This window comes from Culex pipiens, chromosome 2, assembly GCF_016801865.2.
Source record: "Culex pipiens pallens isolate TS chromosome 2, TS_CPP_V2, whole genome shotgun sequence".
NCBI classification, from domain to species: Eukaryota; Metazoa; Arthropoda; class Insecta; order Diptera; family Culicidae; genus Culex; species Culex pipiens.
The window spans coordinates 130,275,233-130,297,587 of record NC_068938.1 but is presented as its reverse complement, the minus strand read 5'-3'; the positions used below and the strand labels follow the sequence as shown (position 1 = coordinate 130,297,587).

At 37.3% G+C, this 22,355-nt stretch overlaps 2 protein-coding genes across 2 annotated transcripts in view; one reads left to right on the top strand and one right to left on the bottom strand.

Moving 5' to 3' along the window:
• LOC120415336 (dystonin) overlaps positions 1 to 22,355 on the top strand; it is a 175,352-nt gene that overhangs the window by 70,415 nt on the left and 82,582 nt on the right. The window contains exons 8-14 of the mRNA XM_052706987.1: positions 501 to 882; positions 947 to 1,151; positions 1,209 to 1,577; positions 14,442 to 15,357; positions 15,883 to 16,513; positions 17,182 to 17,317; positions 18,303 to 18,386. Coding sequence (XP_052562947.1) covers positions 501 to 882; positions 947 to 1,151; positions 1,209 to 1,577; positions 14,442 to 15,357; positions 15,883 to 16,513; positions 17,182 to 17,317; positions 18,303 to 18,386 — 2,723 coding nt within the window. The remainder of the gene's footprint in view (positions 1 to 500; positions 883 to 946; positions 1,152 to 1,208; positions 1,578 to 14,441; positions 15,358 to 15,882; positions 16,514 to 17,181; positions 17,318 to 18,302; positions 18,387 to 22,355) is intronic.
• On the bottom strand, positions 7,695 to 8,602 carry LOC128093134 (uncharacterized). The gene is made up of 2 exons (XM_052708948.1): positions 7,990 to 8,602; positions 7,695 to 7,957 (listed from the first exon to the last, which is right to left on the bottom strand). Exons 1-2 carry the CDS (start codon positions 8,551 to 8,553, stop codon positions 7,892 to 7,894), a joined length of 630 nt encoding a protein of 209 aa, XP_052564908.1. The 5' UTR covers positions 8,554 to 8,602; the 3' UTR covers positions 7,695 to 7,891.

Sequence of the window (22,355 nt, the reverse complement as noted above, 5' to 3'; positions counted from 1 at the left end):
ATAGATGAAATAAAGTCAATGTAAATTCCAAGATTGTAATGGTGGGGGGGGGGGTGGGTACGGGTTGTGGGTTGTTAGGGGTCCCGGGAGGGGGAAGACGGCCCCATTAAAGGAAGCCCACCCCGGTATGGTGCTTTTCGATGGGGGGGACATGGGGACTTAGATGCCAGCGGAGGGTTAGTGCTGGAGAGGTGACCGGGGAGCTGGACCCAAAGCAGAGGCATGTACCTGGGAATATATTGCCGGGGGGGCAGAAAGGAGGGGAGGGACGGGGTGCCTGCAGAGAGAACGCGGCCTTTCGCCACCGCAGCGAACCTGAATCGAGTTGAATGGCGGGCCTTTCTGAGATCGGACCTGGAATAATTCGGGTTCCGAGGCGAAGGATGTAGCCCTCCCAGCGGGGACAACGGCGGACATAACATAACGGACTGTCTTTATCGAATCTAGGAGGAGGCTGGTAGAAATGTAAGTGGACTTCCTCGAAGGACGAAATTCGTCAGTCGGCGAGAGCGGCGAAGTGGACGTCGAGACGGAGCTGCGGCCCGAATCGCTCGAGAAGGCGTGGCACCGGCTGATGTCGGCGCTGGCGGACCGGGACATGATCCTGCAGCAGGAGGTGCAGCGGCTCGAGCGGCTCCAGAAGCTGGCGGACAAGGTCCAGCGCGAGTACAAGCACACCGAAACCGTCATCACCAAGATCGAAACGAGAATCTCCGAGGAGAGCCGCCGCATCGACCGGTTGCACCCGGTCGAGGCGAAGAACATCGTCGAGGGGCTGGAGGGGGACATCCGGCACCTGGAGCAGCCGCTCCAGGAGATGAACGACGACTGTCACAACCTGAAGGACGGTCGATACCCACAGGCAGGGGACCTGCATAAAAAGTGAGTTTAGCGAGTCTTATTTCTAAAACTAGAGGCTAATCTCATCTTCTATTTTCTTCCGCAGAGTCACAAAACTGCACCAGCGGTGGTCCCAGCTGCGCACCACATTCCACACTAGCTTAGTACAAAAACTGTCCGGCATGAGCTACCCCGTGCAGGAGACGACCATCACGAAGCAAACCCGCGTCGTGACCGAAACCCGCCAGATTGGCACGAATCCGTACTTCCGCGACGTCCAGGAGTACACCGAGTGGTGTCAAACCAAATTGGTAAGGTCTTCTAGTATTCTTCTGTATCCAGAACTAACCTCAATCTCTCCCCATTAGAAACAACTGCTTACCTCCGACTACGGATCGGATCTGCCGTCGGCGAAGGTGGAGCTGGAGCGGCACCAGCACGAGCACAAGGTGATCGACCAGTTCCACTCGAAGATCATCCAGTGCGAGCGGCACCAGTCGAACTTTAGCGGCGATGAGTTGACGCTGTACCAGCAGAAGCTCAGCCAGCTGCAGAAGATCTTTGCGGAGCTGCTGAGCACGAGTACGAAGCGGCTGTCCGATCTGGACGCGTTGCAGCTGTTCCTGTCGGCGGCGACCGCCGAGCTGAGCTGGCTGAACGATCGCGAACAGATCGAGGTTAGCCGCGACTGGGCGGACAAGAATCTGGATCTGTCCGCCGTGCATCGGTATTATGAGGTGAGTCGAGAGCTTTTTCTTTTTGAAGTTTCTTATTGAGTTTTACTTCTTTCTAATCAAAATCCTTCCAATTTTCATTTCATCAACGCGATTTTCTTTCGGGTTTCTCCCTTAATCGTAACTAACTGCGAAAACAAAAATCTAACCCAAAGTCTACTTTCAAGCGTTCGTACGGAAATGGTGATGAAGTAAGTACACGAGGTCGAGATGTTTCGGTCATTCCGCTTGACAAGTTTTGTTTTTGTTTGGCTTAAATGTTGATTGTTTCTATCCCCCAAAATTTGAGTTATTCCGCCATTCCTCGTGTATATTTCATTGCTTGTAGTGTTTAGTATTACCTTAGGTAGTTCTTAGATGACCTAAATATTCCAACATACCAACAAAGTAGTCTACCGTACTCACTGAAGCTATGCGAGTATGACTTAACTTTTGTAAGTCCTTGGATGACCTAGGACATCCCATTGTATCAGTAAAATAGTCTACAATATTTGCTCTTTTAAACATGTGCAGACTAAAACAAAATTTGAAAATTTATTCAAACTTATTTTAAAGTTCCTTGAATATAATTTTAACTTGTTTCTAAAACATTATTGTAATTTTTTCCAGTCTCGTATATAATTTATTCTTGTTTCAGTAATGATTTTGTGAGATTAATCACTCATTTAAGTACGGTATGCTGATCGGAAGGAACGCGGTCAAGAAAAGTTGCGTGTTCTTTTCGTGACCCCCCCAAGAAAAGTTGACAGTTCGGTATGAGCGCGATTGACGGTGTGCGCGCTTGAGGTTCTTTCGAGGAAAAAATAAAAAGATTAAAAATATTCAAAACTTAGAATTAAATAGATTAAAAATGTTTGTTCAAAAACTTTTAACAACAATTATAAACAAAATTAAGAAATCAATAAATAAAAGCAAATTTAGAAATTCTAAAACAAGAAAAACTGAAATTTAAAAAATATGTAATTATGAAATAAGGAAATTAAAAAACTATGTACTTATGAAATAAGGAAATTAAAAAATTAGGAAAATAGGAAACAAGGGAATTAGGAAATTTGGAAATTATGATATTAGCAAATTAGTAAAATAAAGAAAATAAGAAAATTAAGAAACTATGAAATAATGAAACAAGGAAATTAAGAAATTAGAAAATTAATATGTAAGGAAATTAGGATGTTAGGAAGTTAGGAATTTGGGAAATGAGGAAATTAGGAAATTTATAAGTTAGGAAATTAGGAAATTTGGAAATAGGGGAAAGTGGGGCAAGTGTAACAAGCTAAGGTAATGCTCGTAATAATCCATTAAAAACGTTCAAAAATGTATCGGATTTTTTTATAATCATCTTATTCCAGGTCTTGGCTAAGACTTTGTTAGAACAAATTGTTTTTTAATGTAAAAAATTGATTTTAAATTTTTTGATTTTCCGTACGTTCTACTCAACTAGTGGGGCAAGACGAACAACCCGTTGGGGCAAGAGGAACAATGCATGAAACAACATGTTAATTTGCTAACAATTCAACTGTTATCACTTAGATACATCAGATTACAATGTATTTGAAACGTTTCTTTCATTTTTAGATTAAGTAATAATATTTTACTAAAAATTTGATCGTTTTTACGAAACAAAAATTATTACTTAGATGATAAATACTAAATTTTCATAATATCATCATATTTTGTAGGAACATTGTTCTAAACAATTGTTTATCAGTTTTTAAGTACTTTTATGTATTTATTTCCCAATAAAAAATGTTGTTGCAGCAATTCGTATTTTTTCCATACTAAAAATCCATATGGTACACTTGCCCCACCTGAAAAAGATTTTTTAAAAGCTCTCAACAAAAATAACCAAAAGTTTAATCATACTTTATAATAGGTGCAAATCATTGGTAGGGACACTAATGATCTTCGAAAAATATCATTATGATAGAATGAACCTTAAAACGAACCCTAAGCCTTATTTTGTACTTCCCAAATATTATAAGAAAACTAAGGTTTTGAAAAAAACTTCATTAAATCTTATGCCCCGTGGCGTTTACGCCATTTTGGTGGTTATGTGGTAGTAGAATCAGCTAATTGCATTGCTAACAACAATTCCTCATACTGGAAATAATCAAAATTTTAAAAATTACGACCGTACGAGCGATTGTTCCTCTTGCCCCATATGGTCGTCTTGCCCCACCTTCCCCTAAGGAAATTTTTAAAATTAGGAAACTAGGAAATTAGGAAGTTAGGAAATTAAATTAGGATATTAGGAAGTGAGGAAGTTAGGAAATTAGGATATCAGGAAACTAGGAAATTAGGAAGTTAGGAAATTAGGAAATTAGGAAACTAGGAAACTAGGAGTTTAGGAAGTTAGGAAGTTAAGAAATTGTGAAATTAATATGTTAGAAAATTAGGAAGCTAGGAAATTATGAAATAAGGAAAATGAGAAATTCAGAAATTAGAAAATCGTGAAATTAGGAAAATAATATGTTAGAAAATTAGGAAGTTAGGAAATTAGGAAACTAGGAGTTTAGGGAGTTAGGAAGTTAAGAAATTATGAAATTAATAAGTTAGGAAATTAGGAAGCTAGGAAATTATGAAATAAGGAAAATAGGAAATTCAGAAATAAGAAAATCGTGGAATTAGGAAAATAATATGTAAGGAAATTAGGAAGTTAGGAAATTAGGAAATTAGAAAATTAGGAAGTCAGGAAATTTGGAAATTAAGAAATAAGGTTAGGATATTAGAATATTAGGAAGTGTGGAAGTTAGGAAATTGGGAAATTAGGATATCAGGAAACTAGGAAATTAGGAAATTAAGAAGTTAGGAAGTTAGGAAATTAAAAAGTTAGGAAATTAGGAAATCAGGAAATTAGGAAGTTAGGAAATTAGGAAACTAGGAAATTAGGAGTTTAGGAAGTTAAGAAATCAGGAAATTTGGAAGTATGGAAATTAGGAAATAAGGAAATTAGGATATTCGGAAACTAGGAAATTAGGAAGTTAGGAAATTTGGAAATTATCAAATAAGGCTGGTACAAATGTTAAAAAAAAATTTCTGGAATTCTTAAATTCTTAAATTTTTAAATTCTTAAATTTTTAAATTCTTAAATTCTTAAATTCTTAAATTCTTAAATTCTTAAATTCTTAAATTCTTAAATTCTTAAATTCTTAAATTCTTAAATTCTTAAATTCTTAAATTCTTAAATTCTTAAATTCTTAAATTCTTAAATTCTTAAATTCTTAAATTCTTAAATTCTTAAATTCTTAAATTCTTAAATTCTTAAATTCTTAAATTCTTAAATTCTTAAATTCTTAAATTCTTAAATTCTTAAATTCTTAAATTCTTAAATTCTTAAATTCTTAAATTCTTAAATTCTTAAATTCTTAAATTCTTAAATTCTTAAATTCTTAAATTCTTAAATTCTTAAATTCTTAAATTCTTAAATTCTTAAATTCTTAAATTCTTAAATTCTTAAATTCTTAAATTCTTAAATTCTTAAATTCTTAAATTCTTAAATTCTTAAATTCTTAAATTCTTAAATTCTTAAATTCTTAAATTCTTAAATTCTTAAATTCTTAAATTCTTAAATTCTTAAATTCTTAAATTCTTAAATTCTTAAATTCTTAAATTCTTAAATTCTTAAATTCTTAAATTCTTAAATTCTTAAATTCTTAAATTCTTAAATTCTTAAATTCTTAAATTCTTAAATTCTTAAATTCTTAAATTCTTAAATTCTTAAATTCTTAAATTCTTAAATTCTTAAATTCTTAAATTCTTAAATTCTTAAATTCTTAAATTCTTAAATTCTTAAATTCTTAAATTCTTAAATTCTTAAATTCTTAAATTCTTAAATTCTTAAATTCTTAAATTCTTAAATTCTTAAATTCTTAAATTCTTAAATTCTTAAATTCTTAAATTCTTAAATTCTTAAATTCTTAAATTCTTAAATTCTTAAATTCTTAAATTCTTAAATTCTTAAATTCTTAAATTCTTAAATTCTTAAATTCTTAAATTCTTAAATTCTTAAATTCTTAAATTCTTAAATTCTTAAATTCTTAAATTCTTAAATTCTTAAATTCTTAAATTCTTAAATTCTTAAATTCTTAAATTCTTAAATTCTTAAATTCTTAAATTCTTAAATTCTTAAATTCTTAAATTCTTAAATTCTTAAATTCTTAAATTCTTAAATTCTTAAATTCTTAAATTCTTAAATTCTTAAATTCTTAAATTCTTAAATTCTTAAATTCTTAAATTCTTAAATTCTTAAATTCTTAAATTCTTAAATTCTTAAATTCTTAAATTCTTAAATTCTTAAATTCTTAAATTCTTAAATTCTTAAATTCTTAAATTCTTAAATTCTTAAATTCTTAAATTCTTAAATTCTTAAATTCTTAAATTCTTAAATTCTTAAATTCTTAAATTCTTAAATTCTTAAATTCTTAAATTCTTAAATTCTTAAATTCTTAAATTCTTAAATTCTTAAATTCTTAAATTCTTAAATTCTTAAATTCTTAAATTCTTAAATTCTTAAATTCTTAAATTCTTAAATTCTTAAATTCTTAAATTCTTAAATTCTTAAATTCTTAAATTCTTAAATTCTTAGATTCTTAAATCCTTAAATTCTTAAATCCTTAAATTCTTAAATTCTTAAATTCTTAAATTCTTAAATTCTTAAATTCTTAAATTCTTAAATTCTTAAATTCTTAAATTCTTAAATTCTTAAATTCTTAAATTCTTAAATTCTTAAATTCTTAAATTCTTAAATTCTTAAATTCTTAAATTCTTAAATTCTTAAATTCTTAAATTCTTAAATTCTTAAATTCTTAAATTCTTAAATTCTTAAATTCTTAAATTCTTAAATTCTTAAATTCTTAAATTCTTAAATTCTTAAATTCTTAAATTCTTAAATTCTTAAATTCTTAAATATTTAAATTCTTAAATTTCTAAATTTTTTAATTTTTTAATTATTAAATTCCTAATTTTTTTTTAAACTTCTTATTTTTTTAATTTCTTTATTCTGAAATTTTCATTCTAGATTTTTTAATTTTGGAAGAAATAGAGTTTTTGATTGTTATAATTTCGAGGTTTTCGTAAATTTGTATTTACGAATTTCTATATTTCCGATTTTTAAAACTTTTGGAATTTCGACTTGTACATTCGTTTCGAATTTTAACATTTTTGATCTATGGAATTTATAAAAACGTTAAAAATTTAAATTATTATTCAATTCTGCATATTTTTAATTTTGATTTTCCAAATTTCAGATTTTTGTTGAAATTTTCTTTATTATTTAAAAAAATGTTATTTGAAATTTCTGAAATGTTTGTTTTTTTCACATTTTTGAATTTGTTGTTTGGTTGGATTTCAAAATTTCAGATTTTTATTGTATTTTCAGTAAGAACATAGATATTTGTATGATTATTGTCAAGTTTAATTTCACTCTGATTTACTTCATTTTGGCCCCGCGAGTGTGGATAAATCGGACAGTGCAGGGGACTCATAATCCAGAGGTAGCTGGTTGGTACTAGCAATAAATTGTTGGTGACACGATGGCCGACATCTATAAAGACAACTTCTTTTTTTACTCCATTTCGACCGAAAAACTAAATCTGTCCTTTTAGTTTCAATATTCTGCTTTTTTAAGATTCGGCGGGAATTTTAAATATTATTATCTTCAATACAAAATTATTAAAACGTATGTAATTATCAGTCGCATTCAAAAAGAAAAATTACAATTCTTTGATTTTTTCATCAAAACATATTACAAACAAGCACCGCGCGAAGAAACGTCAAACGCAATCTTTCCGTTTCTGTTACTTTTCAGCTGCGTACCGCTTAAGAAAAATCTTTTCGTGACCCTTTCCTTGACCGTTTCTTGGGCGTTTTTTTGTATGGAGTTTTGCGTTCCTTCCCATCTGCGTATCAGCCTTTAAACGTAAGCAGCTCTTGAATAACATTTTTAAGAAAAAGATTGCAATCGAAATTATTTCAATGCATTAAAAAAGAGATTATTTTATTCATTCATTCAAATTTATTGTTGTTTCAGTAAAATTTAGATTTATTTTTATTATTTCAAACACGGGAAAATAAAAATAAAAGTTCATTGAAAAATGTATATTCGACCTTATGTCTACATACCATACCATACCAATCAGCATAGCGCACCAGGTACGCGTGCTGTAGCAAGAAGACGCTTCCATCTTTCTCGGTCTTGTGCTGCTACTCTCCAATTTCCCAGGTTACAGATCTTCCGGATATCACCATTCACTTGGTCTCCCCACCGTGCGCGCGGTTTCCCTGCTCTTCTGCCTGTTCCGCCAGCTGGTTCAGCGCGGTCAAATAGCAGTCTGACAGGCTGGCTTTCGTCCATTCGGGCGACATGGCCGGCCCACCTGAGCCTCCCGATCTTCGCCTGGGTGGCGATGGTCGGTTCTTCAAGAAACGCGTGCAGTTCGTGGTTCATGCGTCGTCGCCACACTCCGTCAGACACCTGCACTCCACCGTAGATCGTTCGTAGCACCTTCCGTTCGAAAACTCCAAGGGCACGTTCGTCCTCCTGCCGCATCGTCCAGGTCTCGTGGCCATAGAGGACTACCGGTCTAATCAGTGTTTTGTACATCGTCAGCTTCGTGCGGCGTTGCACTCGATCCGAAGTAAGGGTTTTCCGTAATCCGAAGTACGCACGATTTCCAGCAAAAATACGAGTCCGGATCTCTTTGCTGGTGTCATTGTCGGCGGTTACCAGCGATCCTAAGTACACGAACTCGCTCACCTCCTCCAACTCATCACCATCCACAGTTAGAGGGGTGAGACTTGGGGGGCCGACATCCTTCGAACCCCTTCCTTTCATGTACTTCGTCTTCGTCGTATTCATGCCAAGTCCTACACGCCTTGCTTGTACCTTCAGTCGGGTGTAGACATCCGTCACCGTCTCCAGGTTTCTTGCCACAATGTCGATGTCATCGGCAAAAGCAAGCAACTGGTAAGACTTGTTCATAATCGTGCCACTCGTTTCAATGCCCGCCCTTCGAATGATGCCCTCAAGAACGATGTTAAAAAGCGCACAGGATAATGGCCTATCTACAATCACTTAGCTTAGAAAATTTCACTTAGCTTAGGAATTTGAATCAATGGAAATGAAGCCGAGCTTCTACAATGGAAAAGTAATCAAATTAGAAACTGACGTATGGTTTGAAAAATTTCAAAATCTACGGTAAGTTGACGTTTCAATATCAAAGGTAAACAAACAACTGCATAGCAACGTATATCAGCCCAGCAAAATTTCTAAGTTGATTGTGGATGACGGCCGTAAGTTGCGTACTTTCCTAAGTAACTACTTTACTTAGATGTTCTATGCTAAGTGATTGTAGATAGCCCATAAGCCATCACCTTGCCGCAGCCCTCGGCGTGATCCGAAGGGTTCCGCTAAATCCCCCGAAACACGCACGTGACACATCACACCATCCAAGGTAGCCTTGATCAGTCGAGTCAGTTTATCCGGAAACCCGTTCTCGTGCATAATCTGCCATAGCTGCTCGCGGTCGACTGTATCATAGGCCGCCATGAAATCGATGAAGATGTGATGTGTGGGCACGTTGTACTCACGACATTTCTCGAGGATTTGTCGGAGACAAAATATTTGGTCCGTGGTGGCGCGCGCGCCAGTGAAGCCCGCTTGGTAGGGCCCCACGAACCTCCTTGCATGGGGTGACAGCTGACGGCAGAGGATCTGGGAGAGGATTTTGTAGGCCGCGTTGATAAGCGTAATGCCGCGGTAGTTGCCGCAGTCCAGCTTATCGCCCTTTTTGTAGATGGGGCACACGACACCATCCATCCATTCCTCCGGTAGCTTCTCCTCCTCCCAGATCTTGGAGATCACGCAGTGAAGCGCCCTCGCCAGTTTCTCTCCTCCATATTTGAAGAGCTCACCGGGTAACCGATCCTTGCCGGCAGCTCTGCCTTCTTCTCGGCGGTAATCCGCTGGCACTCGTCGTCGTACCAATCGTTTCGACTGACTCGGATCGCACTACCCAGTGTGGCTTCCGCTGCACTGCCGATGGCTGAGCGTATGCGACTCCAACCATCTTCGAGCGAGGCTGCGCCAAGTTCCTCCTCACCTGGCAGATTCGCTTCCAGCTGCTGCGCGTAACTGTGGGCCACATCTCCGTTCTGCAGACACGCGGTGTTGAACGGAGGGGCCCGCCGGCTTCGGCGTTGGTTGAACACCGTCGACAGCTTTGAGCGCATGTCAAATCCAACTAGGTAGTGGTCCGAGTCAATATTCGCACCGCGAAAGGTGCGCACGTTTGTTACGTCCGAGAAGAATCGGCCGTCGATCAGAACGTGGTCGATTTGCGTTTTCGTCCGTTGATCAGGTGAAGTTCCGGGTGGCTTTATGGATGTCCTTGCGTGGAAAATAAGTGCTTCTAATCACCATTCCACGAGAGGCTGCGAAGTCGATGCAGCGTTGGCCGTTGTCGTTCGTGACCATGTGTAGGCTTTCAGGGCCTATAGTTGGTCGAAACATTTCCTCTCTGCCGAACCGAGCGTTCATGTCCCCAATGACGATTTTCACATCTTGACGCGGACAGCTGTCGTACTCCTCCTCCAGCTTCGCGTAAAATGTTTCCTTTTCGTCAGAGTCTTTCTTCGTGGGGGCAGTGCACGTTGATAATGCAATAGTTAAAGAACCGGCCTCGTATTCTTAACTTGCACATCCGCTCGCTGATCGCCGTGAAGCCGAACACGCGATCCTGCATCTTGCCCCTCACGATAAAGCCGGTACCCAGCTTCTTGTCCGTGCCGCCGCTCAGAAAGAATCTGGAATTGGTCTGCTGACCTGGCCAGTCCAGCACCTGCTTCTCCTCCAAGGACACCTCCTGCAGTGCAACAACATCGAAGTTGCGAGGTTGCAACTCATTCGCCAAAGCGAGTTCGAAACCCAGAAAGTTTAGGGACCTGCAGTTCCAAGAACCGAGTCGCCAATCGGTGATGTGCTTTTCAATGGGCTTCGTCCGTTTGTTCCGGATATCCAATCTTCTTGCCATTCGCGATCCTCGTTTTCGGTAGGCAGCCTTATCAGGGCTGCGCTACCTAGTCTCGGGGTGGAGAACCACCTAAGGGCTACCGAGACCTAGCCTCGGTTTTCTCACGACACCGTAACGTCTACTGTCCTCTAACTTCAACTCCAGTTTCTTCAAATATACCGAGTTCTAGTTAACAAAAAAACTCTTAACTGCGACTTCGATCGTGGAGACTTCCATAAAAATATTTAATTTTAACCTTAATCTCTAAAAATAACCAACAGAAAGAAATAACATCACCGACCTCATCGACTCCTACTCATCTCTGACTACTAATCTGGTTCCGACTCCACAGCCATGCTTTTGAAAAATGCATTTTTTATACGTTTTATCTTAATTTTGGTAACTTTATATTAGACTTATTTGGAGCGAAATTCAACCTCAACTTTACATGATTTATTCCTTTAGCTTTGAAGGTTTTATTCTGAGAACTCTCGGAGCAAGACAGAGAGCAAAAGAGCAACTCCCTTCCCTCTAGCATTCTCCCGTTTTCTTCTTTGCTCTTTGCTCCAGTTTACTCTTGATATGGAGCAATCAATTAGCAGAATTTTTATCAAAAGAGTGAGCAATCATTGAGAGAGAAATTCTGCATCTCTTCTCTTTTTAATAAGAAACTAGTGCACGGAGAGACCGGCCGGGGCAAATCTAAGAAAATCTTGGTTAATTTAACTAAAAGTATGGGTTAATTTTTTACACAGCTTTTTTTCAACAATCGATTGTTGATTTTGTTAACCCGAAATTGCTGACCACCGGTAATTAAAATTAACTAAAAAAATACTTGGAATTGCCATTTTTGTTGGTTAAATGGCCGAAAAAAATTCTAGCAGTCGACTGCTAGAATATTTTTTTCAGAAAATTAACTAAAAATTTCTTGTTTTCAGCTGAAATATTGTGGAATATTCTGTTAAAAACTGGCTGGGAAATGTTTTTCAACTATTTTTCAACAATTTTTTTTCGTTGTATCAACCGAAATATTTTTGCATGCAGCAAATTATTAGTGTTTTATAACAAAACATTTCTTAATTAGACATAATTTATGTAAGTGTTGATATATATTTTCTTCAATTATCTAACGATATAGGCTGGGCCGAATTTCTAGCTATATTTTAACTATTGTCTTACTTGAATACAGAAAAATATTCGTACATGTAGTCAATAATTAGCTGTTGTTAGCAATATTCTTATTGAATTTGCAGTTAATTTTGTAATAATGCCTCACAAATTAATGCTGAGTGTTTTTATTTTAGCATTTATTCTGCCTGAAATTTGAACGTTTTGTACTAATTTGTTTTTTTTTTTTGCATGAAGTTGTTAAGTTACTGTTAAAAAGCATCAAAACAAAACTTTTTTTTAACTGTTGTTATAAAACATGTAAAGTTTGATTGATGTTTTTAAAAATTACGTTGCATTGAACTAAAAATAATAAAAAAGCATATAACAAATTTTGTTAAACATATTTAAAAAAGATGTTTAATTTAACATGAATTCCTGAAAAATAGAAATCGAGCAAAATTTTCACCAAGTTTTAAGCTTATATTTTTATTATGTTGTATAAAATTAAGTGTTGTATCCACTTACCTTCACTGTGAAATCATCCGATAAGTCATCATCATCTACAATGGACTCAGGTTTAGTTATTTTTCTTGTGGTTGGACACAGAATTTTCATTAAAGTGAACATTTTGCTGCAAATAGACATATGAAATGTATTAGTAATTTAATACAAAATTCTTAATTTCAGCTATAAACTGAAAAAAGGAACGTAAATAAATAAAATTATATTGAGGAAAGAAGAAATATCAATAATGCTACTTACCAAGCTTGCATTATTTAAAAAAATAATTTTGGCAACACACTTTCACTGCATTTGATTCAATTTATTCAACGTACTCCGATTCCTGAACAAAATATTATGAGTTTAACTTACCAGTTTATTGAGCAGTCGTATTGCAACAATACTTTTAAGATAATAATTATCTTTATTTATATATTTTATATATTTTTATTTTTTTATATTTTTTTCTTCATCTCTATTTTTTATGTTGTTTATGTTGTGTACACATGACATTTCTATGTATTTAATAATTGATGATTCTGAAAAAAAATAATGGTTCATTAAGACTTTATCCGTCGTAAGCACAAAGCTTTTTAATGATTCAGTTTTCTAATAAGAATCACATTACACAGAAAAAAAAAGTTGAATTTTGGAATGTTGAAAATTTGGTAGGTTGAATATTACCTCTTTTTTAGAGTAATATTACATAAAAAATGTTTAAAAATGTGAACCTGATGAATATTCATCAAAAACTGATGAATATTCATCATTTTCTGGGGTAAAATTAATTTTTTTTTTGCCACAATATCTGTCACTATTTCCTGATGAATATTACCATCATTTTTTTTTCTGTGTAGATAAATTATTGTGCAAAAATAAACCCATAATTATTGGATTAACCAACATTTTGTTAAATTTGCCCGGGCTACTCTATCCGTGAAGAGTTGGCCCGCATCTCTCTTCTACACTGGAACCCCGATGGTTTGACACCAACTGTTGTCAAACGAACGGGGTCACTTTTTAGTTTGACACCCTCTTTACACTGAGCTCACACACACTACCAAACGATTGTTTCGATAGTATACGTGAGCGCCGTGTAAAAAGTGACAGTTCGTCACTTTTTAGTTTGACTTTGACCAACCAACGGGGTACAAACTAAAAAAGTGTCAAACGAAAAAGTGACCATCCACCGGGGGTTGAGTGTACTGCCCTCTCTTTCCATCAAACATTCTTATAACGTGTTCAACTCACTCGCATTGGAGGTCCTCATGGCGAAGGCTGTCCTCTTGCTCTTCATAAATTATCACCTGCAAAGAAATCATCAACAAACCTACTCACCAATTCCAGCTCCCCAGTTGCAACACTTTGATTTACCACTTCAACATTAGCTAAATAGTGTAATTTTCACCTTTCACATCCTCTCACTTCATAATTAACAACACAAACTCAACAAATCGACCGCTCTCGTTCGAATCCTGACTTCAAATGACAGACGTAAACAAACCCAAGTTCATCTTTTAAATATTCAACCAAATATAAATTATATTCAACCAACAAAATTTTTGATTTTCCTAAAACCAAAGCTAACAGTCGAGCACGTTCATTCGAGTTCGGGAAATCTGTTAGCTTTTTGCCTTTAGCATTTTCAACAAACAGGTTATTAAATTAATACTAAATTTTGGTTTATTTAACTGAAAATTGGCAGTGACAAGTACGTTTTTGTTAAAATTTACGAAAGTAAAATCAACAATTTTAATTGTTAAAATTTCTGGGCACGGTCTCTCCGTGTGAAATAAATCGATCGTGGAAATAGTTTCGACTTCACTAATACATTCACAGATGAAACGTCACTTGTTACAAATAGCCAATGTTTGTAAACATTGTGAAATCAATCAAATCGGAGCGATTTCATCAACAAATCATGTATCTTTAATGAAAGAATGAAATTTGATTTAGAATTCTCTCTCACCAAGGCAGAGCAACCAGAAGAGCGATGAGAGTTGCTCTCTTGCTCACTGTCTTGCCGGTAGCCTTAGCAATACTCAGGTTTGCATTGCAATTGTGATTTCAAGACAACAATATTATTTATTGATCTACTTCTTTCAGCATTGTTTTTATGTAGAATGTTAGTGTCTGCTTTACCTTTTCATCCTTCTTCATTTTCTTGCTGCTTCTTACTTTCTTGATGTGATCACCTGTATTACCAATAAAATTCTGTTCTAACTTCCCACTTTTCCTTCCCCCGCAGAACCTCATGTCCGAGCTGGAGAAGCGCGAGATGCACTTTGTGACGATCCTCGATCGCGGAGAAGACCTTCTAGTCCAACAACACCCGGCTTCCAAGTGTATCGAGGGTCACCTGCAGGCGCTCAAGTCCCAGTGGTCGTGGCTGCTGCAGCTGACGCTGTGTTTGGAGCGCCACCTGAAGCTCGCCACCGACTACCACTCGTTCTACGACGAGATCCGGGAGGCGGAGAACTGGCTGGCGAAGCGGGACGACATCCTGAACACCAAGTACTCGCAGTCGGAGTTTTCGCTGGATCAGGGCGAGGGCCTGTTGAGGGGGATGCAGGACGTGAGGGAGGAGTTGAACGCGTTCGGCGAGACGGTGGCCCACCTGCAGCACCAGGCCACGACGATAGTGCCTTTGAAGCAGCGGAAGCAACCGGTGAACCGGCAGTGTACGGTGCAGACGATCTGTCCGTACAAGCAGGGTAACATCTCGCTCGAGCAGAACGAGTCGTGTACGCTGTTGGATACGAGTGGGCGCGTCAAGTGGCGCGTGAAAACGGCCAAGGGAGTTGAAGGGTCGGTTCATGGAGTGTGTCTGCTGTTGCCTCCGCCCGACCAGGAAGCGATCGAGGCCGCCGACCGGTTGAAGCGCCTGTTTGACCGATCGGTTGCGCTGTGGCAGAAGAAGCAGCTGCGACTGCGCCAGAACATGATCTTCGCCACCATCAAGGTCGTCAAGGGCTGGGACTTTGAGCAGTTCCTGGCGATGGGAGCGGAGCAGCGGACGGCGATTCGGCGGGCGTTGAACGACGACGCGGACAAGCTGCTTGCCGAGGGAGATCCGGCGGATCCGCAGCTGCGACGGCTGCGCCGCGAAATGGACGAAGTCAACCGACTGTTTGATGAATTCGAGAAACGTGCCAGAGCAGAAGGTAGGTTTTAACGAGTCGAGCCAAAAAAGAGCAAATCTCAAATTACTCCGCTCTTGATTAGTTCGACGAGCAGTTAAAATTATGCGTTTCCGCCACGGTTGGGGATCGTCAATTAAATAATTGAGTCGGGCGATCCTTTTTTGGCGTTGCTCTATTTGTCGATGTTTATGTTTCTTAATTGTCACAGAAGGTCAAGAATAATGGTCCGTTTGTTCTCGTTTGTCCCCAAAACGGACGAACGGTCTATTGATTGAGATCAAATTTCGTCTTGCACTGTTGTGGGGGCGTTTTTGAGGTTAGATTCGCGATCCGGAACGATCGCGACGATTAGTTGCAAGTTGGTTCTCGACTGTGGCGGAACGCAAGCGAATAGTTCTCTTTTTGTTGACTTTCGGAGTGTTAAAAGTGAATTTATTTAGTTGAAACCATGAAGGGAGTGTTTCGCTTCAGGTCTTTCCGAGGTTGATCGTACGATCGTCTGACAAGATCACCTTCTAATACAAATTATTTCTCCCAAACTTGCAGAGGAAAGCAAACAAGCGAGTCGAATATTCACCGAGCAATGCATCTCGCTCAAGACCCGACTGGAGGAGATGGCCCGCGAGCTGGACCACATCATCCTTTCGCCGATGCCGCGCGATCTGGACTCGCTCGAGCACGCCGTCCAAATCCTGGACGACTACAAGCGCCGCCTCGGCCTCCTCGAGCCCGACCTGCGCCACCTTCAGGAAACATTCCGCACAATCACGCTGAAGACGCCCGCCCTCAAGAAGAGCCTCGACAACCTGCTCGAGCTGTGGAAGGAACTCAACACCCAGGCTGGCCTGCAGGGCGATCGCCTGAAGCTGCTCGAAGGTGCTCTAGCTGGTCTGGAGGACAACGAGCAGGTCATCTCCGACCTGGAAGGCAAGCTGTCCCGTCAGCTGGAACTGCCCTCCTCCCAGGAGGGTCTGTACGAGGTGTTCAAGCGGCTGTCCGCCATCCAGGAGACGATCTCCGCCCAACAGCCGGAAATGGACAAGATGAACGACTCGGCCGATCAGCTGGGTCGCATGGGTGTGCCAACGAAGGTTCTTGGGGATCTTAAGCGGCTGCACGCCAACGTCGAGCGACTGAACTCGCGTTGGAACAACATCTGCGGCCAGCTGGCCGAACGGTGAGTTTGGGTTATTGGGTTAAAAGGGGTAAATATCGGAGTGGTTACGACAACTTGGTCAAGAAAATTTACAAGACCTTTTTGGAGTTCCCAGGGGTAATTCGAAGTAATGGGGACATCGAAACGATCAAGACCTTTGAATTTAGGCTTGTTTGTAGATTTTCAATCTACTTACTCGTCGGTAGCAAACGGTATTGATCGGTTCCATGTCCCCACTATTCCAAATCATACAAGGGACCATTAGAAAGCTTCTGCCTGCTAGATTGAGCCATTTGGTGCAAAAACATTGGATATTGATCGAGTACAAATCGATATCTGAATGATAAAACTGTAAATGCCCATGAAACCAGAAACCGTTTGCTCTGGTTTTGCTCCCAGGCCATTCTGTAGATCCAAAAAATGATTTAAAGCTATGGGGACAACGAACCTTTCAATACCTTAGACATTGGGATAGTTTGTAGACAACGTTATTTACAAACTATCCCACCGTCAATATCATAGATCATTTTAATGTCCCCACTATTTCGAATTTTCCTTGGGAACTCCACAAAGATCCTGCAAGTTATTGCGAGTCATTTGGAGACAACCCCTTCGATATTGATCGAGCTCAAATCAACATCCCAAAGTCAAAACCGCTAAACCCGCTTAATTTCCCTCCCCTAAACCAGCCTCCGAAGCGTGGAAACCGCCATCGGGCTGATGAAGAACCTGCAGACGAGCATCGTCGTCGAGGAGACGTGGGTCGAGAAGCAGACGGAGAAGCTGCAAGCGTTGCCGACGGCGACCTCCGCCCGGGAGCTGGATGTAAGTACCTACCCGCCGCGTCTAATGCTGGCTTACCCGATTTCAGCTTCTGTGCCTTTCTTATGACGAAAAGCGTAGGTTTGACGACGTTGAAAGCATCCAAAGGGTTGTTTTTAGGAACAGGGCGATGATGACACCCAAGTTTTGTTGTACTGTTGACCTCCCTTTCTATCTAGTGTGATTTGTCCAACCTTGTATCTCGCGTCCAGGAGTAAGGTTCTTCTTTCCGCCCCTATTTCAAGACACGAATTCACGAATACACACGCAATAAAAACACAAACAGTTGAAGTTCAGTTCAGATCTAGTACAAAGTAGACTTACCAATCGAAGAAATAACTGCAACACCTAGCGTAGAGAACAATGACTAACAGATTACCTTAACGATTTAGGGTAGTCCTCCCGAACTAATGAGTAACACACACAATTGGAACGAGGGCCGAAATTAACCCTGACTGCGCCTAGAAGTTTGATTAGAAATAGTGCTCGAATTGCAGTACTAGATTAGGTTAGTAGCTCTGGTGTTCGATCGCAACAACTGCTCTTCTAGTACTGCAATTCGGCATAAACAATAAGTCCCAAAGAGTAGATAGTATAACTACGAGTACACACACGTTACCTTCAAGAATACACAACAACTGACAACGCATGAACACGAGACACTCTACAATGGCAGACACTGGTTCAGGACAGTTTAAAAACGCGCTCTAATAGTCGGTAGAATTAACAGATAACATAACCAAACTAGTGCATTCTGGTACCTCCCAGGACGGTGCCACCTAGCGTACGAACCTCGAACTAATCATTTCAATTTATTCTCTTCCCTTCCCTCCCCAAAACCTTCGCATCTCGTAAACTACCCCATCAATTCTACTACTGCAACCAACCCACACTACACTACACAACACCACCACAACTTCAAAACTGTCGTCCGTCGTCGTCTTCCTCAAATTGTGTTGTCCACTGTTTGTAACGCGTCCCCGCGCAGACCATGCTGGGCGAGGCCATGGAGCGGGCGCCGAAAATCGAACAGGTCAATCTCACCGGTGGCCGTTTGATCCGTGAAGCCAAGGTACGTAGAGCGTGTGGTTCAATCTAGTACCTCCCACCCGCTCCCTTGCGAGAGAGAAAAGGGGGCGTGGCGAAGTACTAGAGTCGCGAACCCGCCGTTGATGATGATGATTTAGGGGTGTGTAAGTGTAAGAGAACCCGACAGCTATTGGTTAAAAAATCGAATCCGTTCCGTGTTCGTCGAAAATGTGTGAGGTGTGTGCGTGAATGCTTCTCTTCCTCCTCCGAGTGTGTGTTTGTGTGCGTGAGCTTGTGGGCCGAGCGATCTTTCTCCCTCTCTCCCTCTATTTGTGCGTGTATTTGTGAGCGTTTGCGGCTAAAGAAAGTGTGCGTGCCAAGTCTGCTTCCTTCTAATTGCTTACGTATTGTCGATTTGTTTGAGAAATCGACGCGCGCGGTGTTGGTGCCCAAATTTTCGATTACGATTATTTGAAATTGGCTTTCCCCAGAAAAAAAGTTAAAAGATTTGTTTTTTAATCAATACAAGTGAGCCTGATTTTAAAGCTGGGATATTTTAGTTATTAATTTGTTGCTTCTTTTTTAATTGATTGGAGTAGAACTGTGATTAAAAACGAGGCGCGCAATGAGCAGTTGGGTGATGGTGAACTGTACTTTTTTTGGTAAAAGGCTTTGAAATCAAAATTTAAAAAATATCACCAAAACACGGTTGCTCGCGCCGGAATTGCACACATTTGATCAAGTCAATAGCTTATCAAAAAAAGAAACTCTGCACCTTTAATTCGCTGGTAAACTAACGATAATGAAAAAAACAAGCTGGAGAGCAATTCCATCTACAAACAGGAACCTTAATTAATGTTTTGGACAAACCCTTGGCAAACCTAGTGAGCTAAACAAATTATGTTAAGAATAACCCTGAATATCTTTCCATTGCAAATTAACCACAAATAACAACAAAACATTAAAAGGCTAAGTTGTTCATCTTTTCCAGATATAAGTTTTGAGGCAAGTGTCATAATTTTCTTTAAACATAAATTTCCAATCAAAATTGAGTAAAATTAATCCAGATTTGAGTGGCATGCAGATTTTGGTAATATCGTTTAGGAACAATTTTGTATAAATTGTACTCAAATTTAGACTTTAATTTTTTTGAATTTAAAATAATAAAACTATTAATTTTGCGTCAAATTATCTCAAACTCTGAACTCAAATCACTTGTTTGAGAGGCACTACTATATTTGAAATCAAAAATTATTTTGAACATTTTGAATTAGCGTGTTCTCACCGTTCACGAAAATTACTCTAAATGAGTCAAAATCGCTTTTACTAAAAATTGAGCGTAGTTTTTGGGTGAATTTTACTCGATTTTTATCAATGTGAGTAAAAAAATAAATGAGCAAAATTTACGCTGATCTAAACATTTTGTTCAGAATTTTATTCTGTGTATAATTTTTTTTTAATTATTAATTTGCAGAATGGTATACAAAACCCAATTAAATCAGATTTTTTGTCGTTGTCAGATTTTGATTAATTTTATGTAATGTTTTACCGTTATTGAGTAAAATTTACGAAAAAAAATAGGGCTTGGCCAGACCTCTAAACAGAATTTTGAATAATTTATAATTTTTATGACATTTTGAGGGTCATAATCAAAAATAAATCAAGTTATGTTGAAAACCGCTTTTTATTAAAAATTTGGTATTGAGACCAATGTCAGATGACGGTAAAAATCACTAATATTATGGGAAATTTCCCTTGTCATATTGATGAAAGTTGAGTAAAATTTCCTTTATTACGATATTTTCTTACAATTATTTTATCGAATAAAAAAAAATCCAAGAAACAAATTTACCTTCACAATGTTTTTTTTTTAAATATCAGAGAATAGATCCAAGCCAATTTATGAATTATTGATTATTGAGTGAAATTTATCTATTTTTTCGCAAAATATACCCAAATTAATCTTTTTAAAATTCTTTGTGTAAATATGAGTATTCGGCGCCGTCGCTCCGTGCCATACTTTCATACACTTAGGAGCCCAGGGCGGCGAAGTCCTTGTAGATTAAAAGGAAGACACTAGTGGTTGGTACTAGCAATGGTGGCCGACAGCTATAAAGTCAACTTCGTTTTTTTAATCTTTTTATAACTCATTGCTGGTCCATTTTTTAAAGAAATTTGAAAAAAAAACTTTAAGCAAAAATCCGATTTAAGTTAAATTCTTCAACAAAAAAGATACTCAAATTAAATAAAATTTATTCAAAACTGACATTCAACTCGGAATTCATCTCTGAGTAAATGCATTGGTGACGAAATGAGTGTGAATTTGAAATATGAATTGTTTTCAATTCTAAACAGAAATTAAGGTTATCTTCATTCAAAATCAGCATAAAAAATATTAAATTTAACGTGAAATTAATGTTAAAAATCTCTTCATATCTTTCAATTTAAAAAATCTAAAAGAAAATACTCTGACATGAGTTTCCTTAGATTAACATGTAAAATCACGTACAGTCATCCCTCATATTCGGAACAGTTTACAGATCGGCCAATGTTCAAAAAATCATAGCAAATCGATAATTGAACTTAATGATTTGCTTTTACCTTCATTTGAAAGCTTTTCTTGCGATCTTTCAAATGCTGTATCAAAAAAACTACAAATTTTAACTTTTATATCAAGTTTTTGAAGAAAAACTTTGGCCCTTGAAATCCACAAATTCGGAACACTATTTTCTTACGGATGTAAACAAACTTTGGTTCTCTCCATGAGTACATATTTATAACAAAATAATGACTTAACAAACTGCAACCAGTGAAACTCAAGCTTAGTGATGTTTTATCCATGGCCTGATAACTTTTTTTGTGAAAATATCAGTTAAATTTAGGTGTTCCACAATTGTGGGAGGCACAATAACATCCCACAATTATGGAACAGGCAATTTGGAGGCAGTGTTTTGCTGCACTGAATAAAATAGTCTCGAAATGCTGTTTTTGTTCAAAAAGTACTACTTTTACAAGTGAAAGAGCTTAAGAATGTACAAATAAAGGTCCTAAAAATAGTAGGGTCAAGAGAAAATATGCATTTGGCATGCTATTGACAAATTATCACAAAAGTGTTCCGAATTTGTGGGTGTTCCGAATATGTGGGATGACTGTACACATTTCTATCAAACAAACAGATACTGAAATAAAGTTTAAAATTATTTTTTTGGTCAAATTTAACATTTTTAAATTAATTTAACTAAATCTGAAAAAATAAATAAAAAACAAATCTACTCATCAATAGTTTAAACGATTAAACGATTTAAGTTAAGTTAACTCAATAAAAAAATTGAAGTTCACACTTATTTGATTGAATTTTATCTAAAACTGACGTTGAACTCAGAATCCATCTCCAAATAAATGCGTGACGAAATGTGAGTAATTTTGGACTACAAATTGTTTAAAAAAAATTACACAGAAGTTATTGTAAACTTTATTTAAAGTTACACTGTAAAAAAATGTAAATTACTTCTTTTATGATGTAATTTTACCTCAATTTATGCTAAAAAGGTTACATTACACCAAAAAAGTGGTAAAAGTACACATTTTCAGAATTAAAATTACACATTTTTTTCTGACATAAAACATCTACCACTTCCCACATGTAGTATTACCATGATTTTTTGTTTACTGTGTTGAATAAAAATGGTTCAAATTTTTTGTGAAATAACCCTTAACTGAGTCAAAACATTAGTTGTTAAATAAATTGTAGGCAATCCTATATATAATTTTGGTTGTTATGAAAAAAACAGGGTTTTCAAATTACTTTTTTGTCAGCAGTTTAAAAACCCGATTAGAAAATTTTGGGCGTGTAGAAAAATAGTGCATATGAAAATTAAATACAAATATAAATAAAAAAAAAATAGACCTTCCATTGAAAAACTAAAATCTTATCAATATCATCTTTTAACTCTCTCAATGAGCTAGGACACATTTATATCAATTCTATTGAAAATTCTTAGGTGTTGAGAAG

Bases quoted from the DNA above. Each gene is read 5' to 3' on its own strand.
- LOC128093134 (XM_052708948.1), bottom strand. From the start codon at position 8,553: ATGAACAAGTCTTACCAGTTGCTTGCTTTTGCCGATGACATCGACATT. The intron at 7,958-7,989 runs GAACCGACCATC...GGCGAAGATCGG, and splicing joins AACTGCACGCGTTTCTTGAA to GAGGCTCAGGTGGGCCGGCC.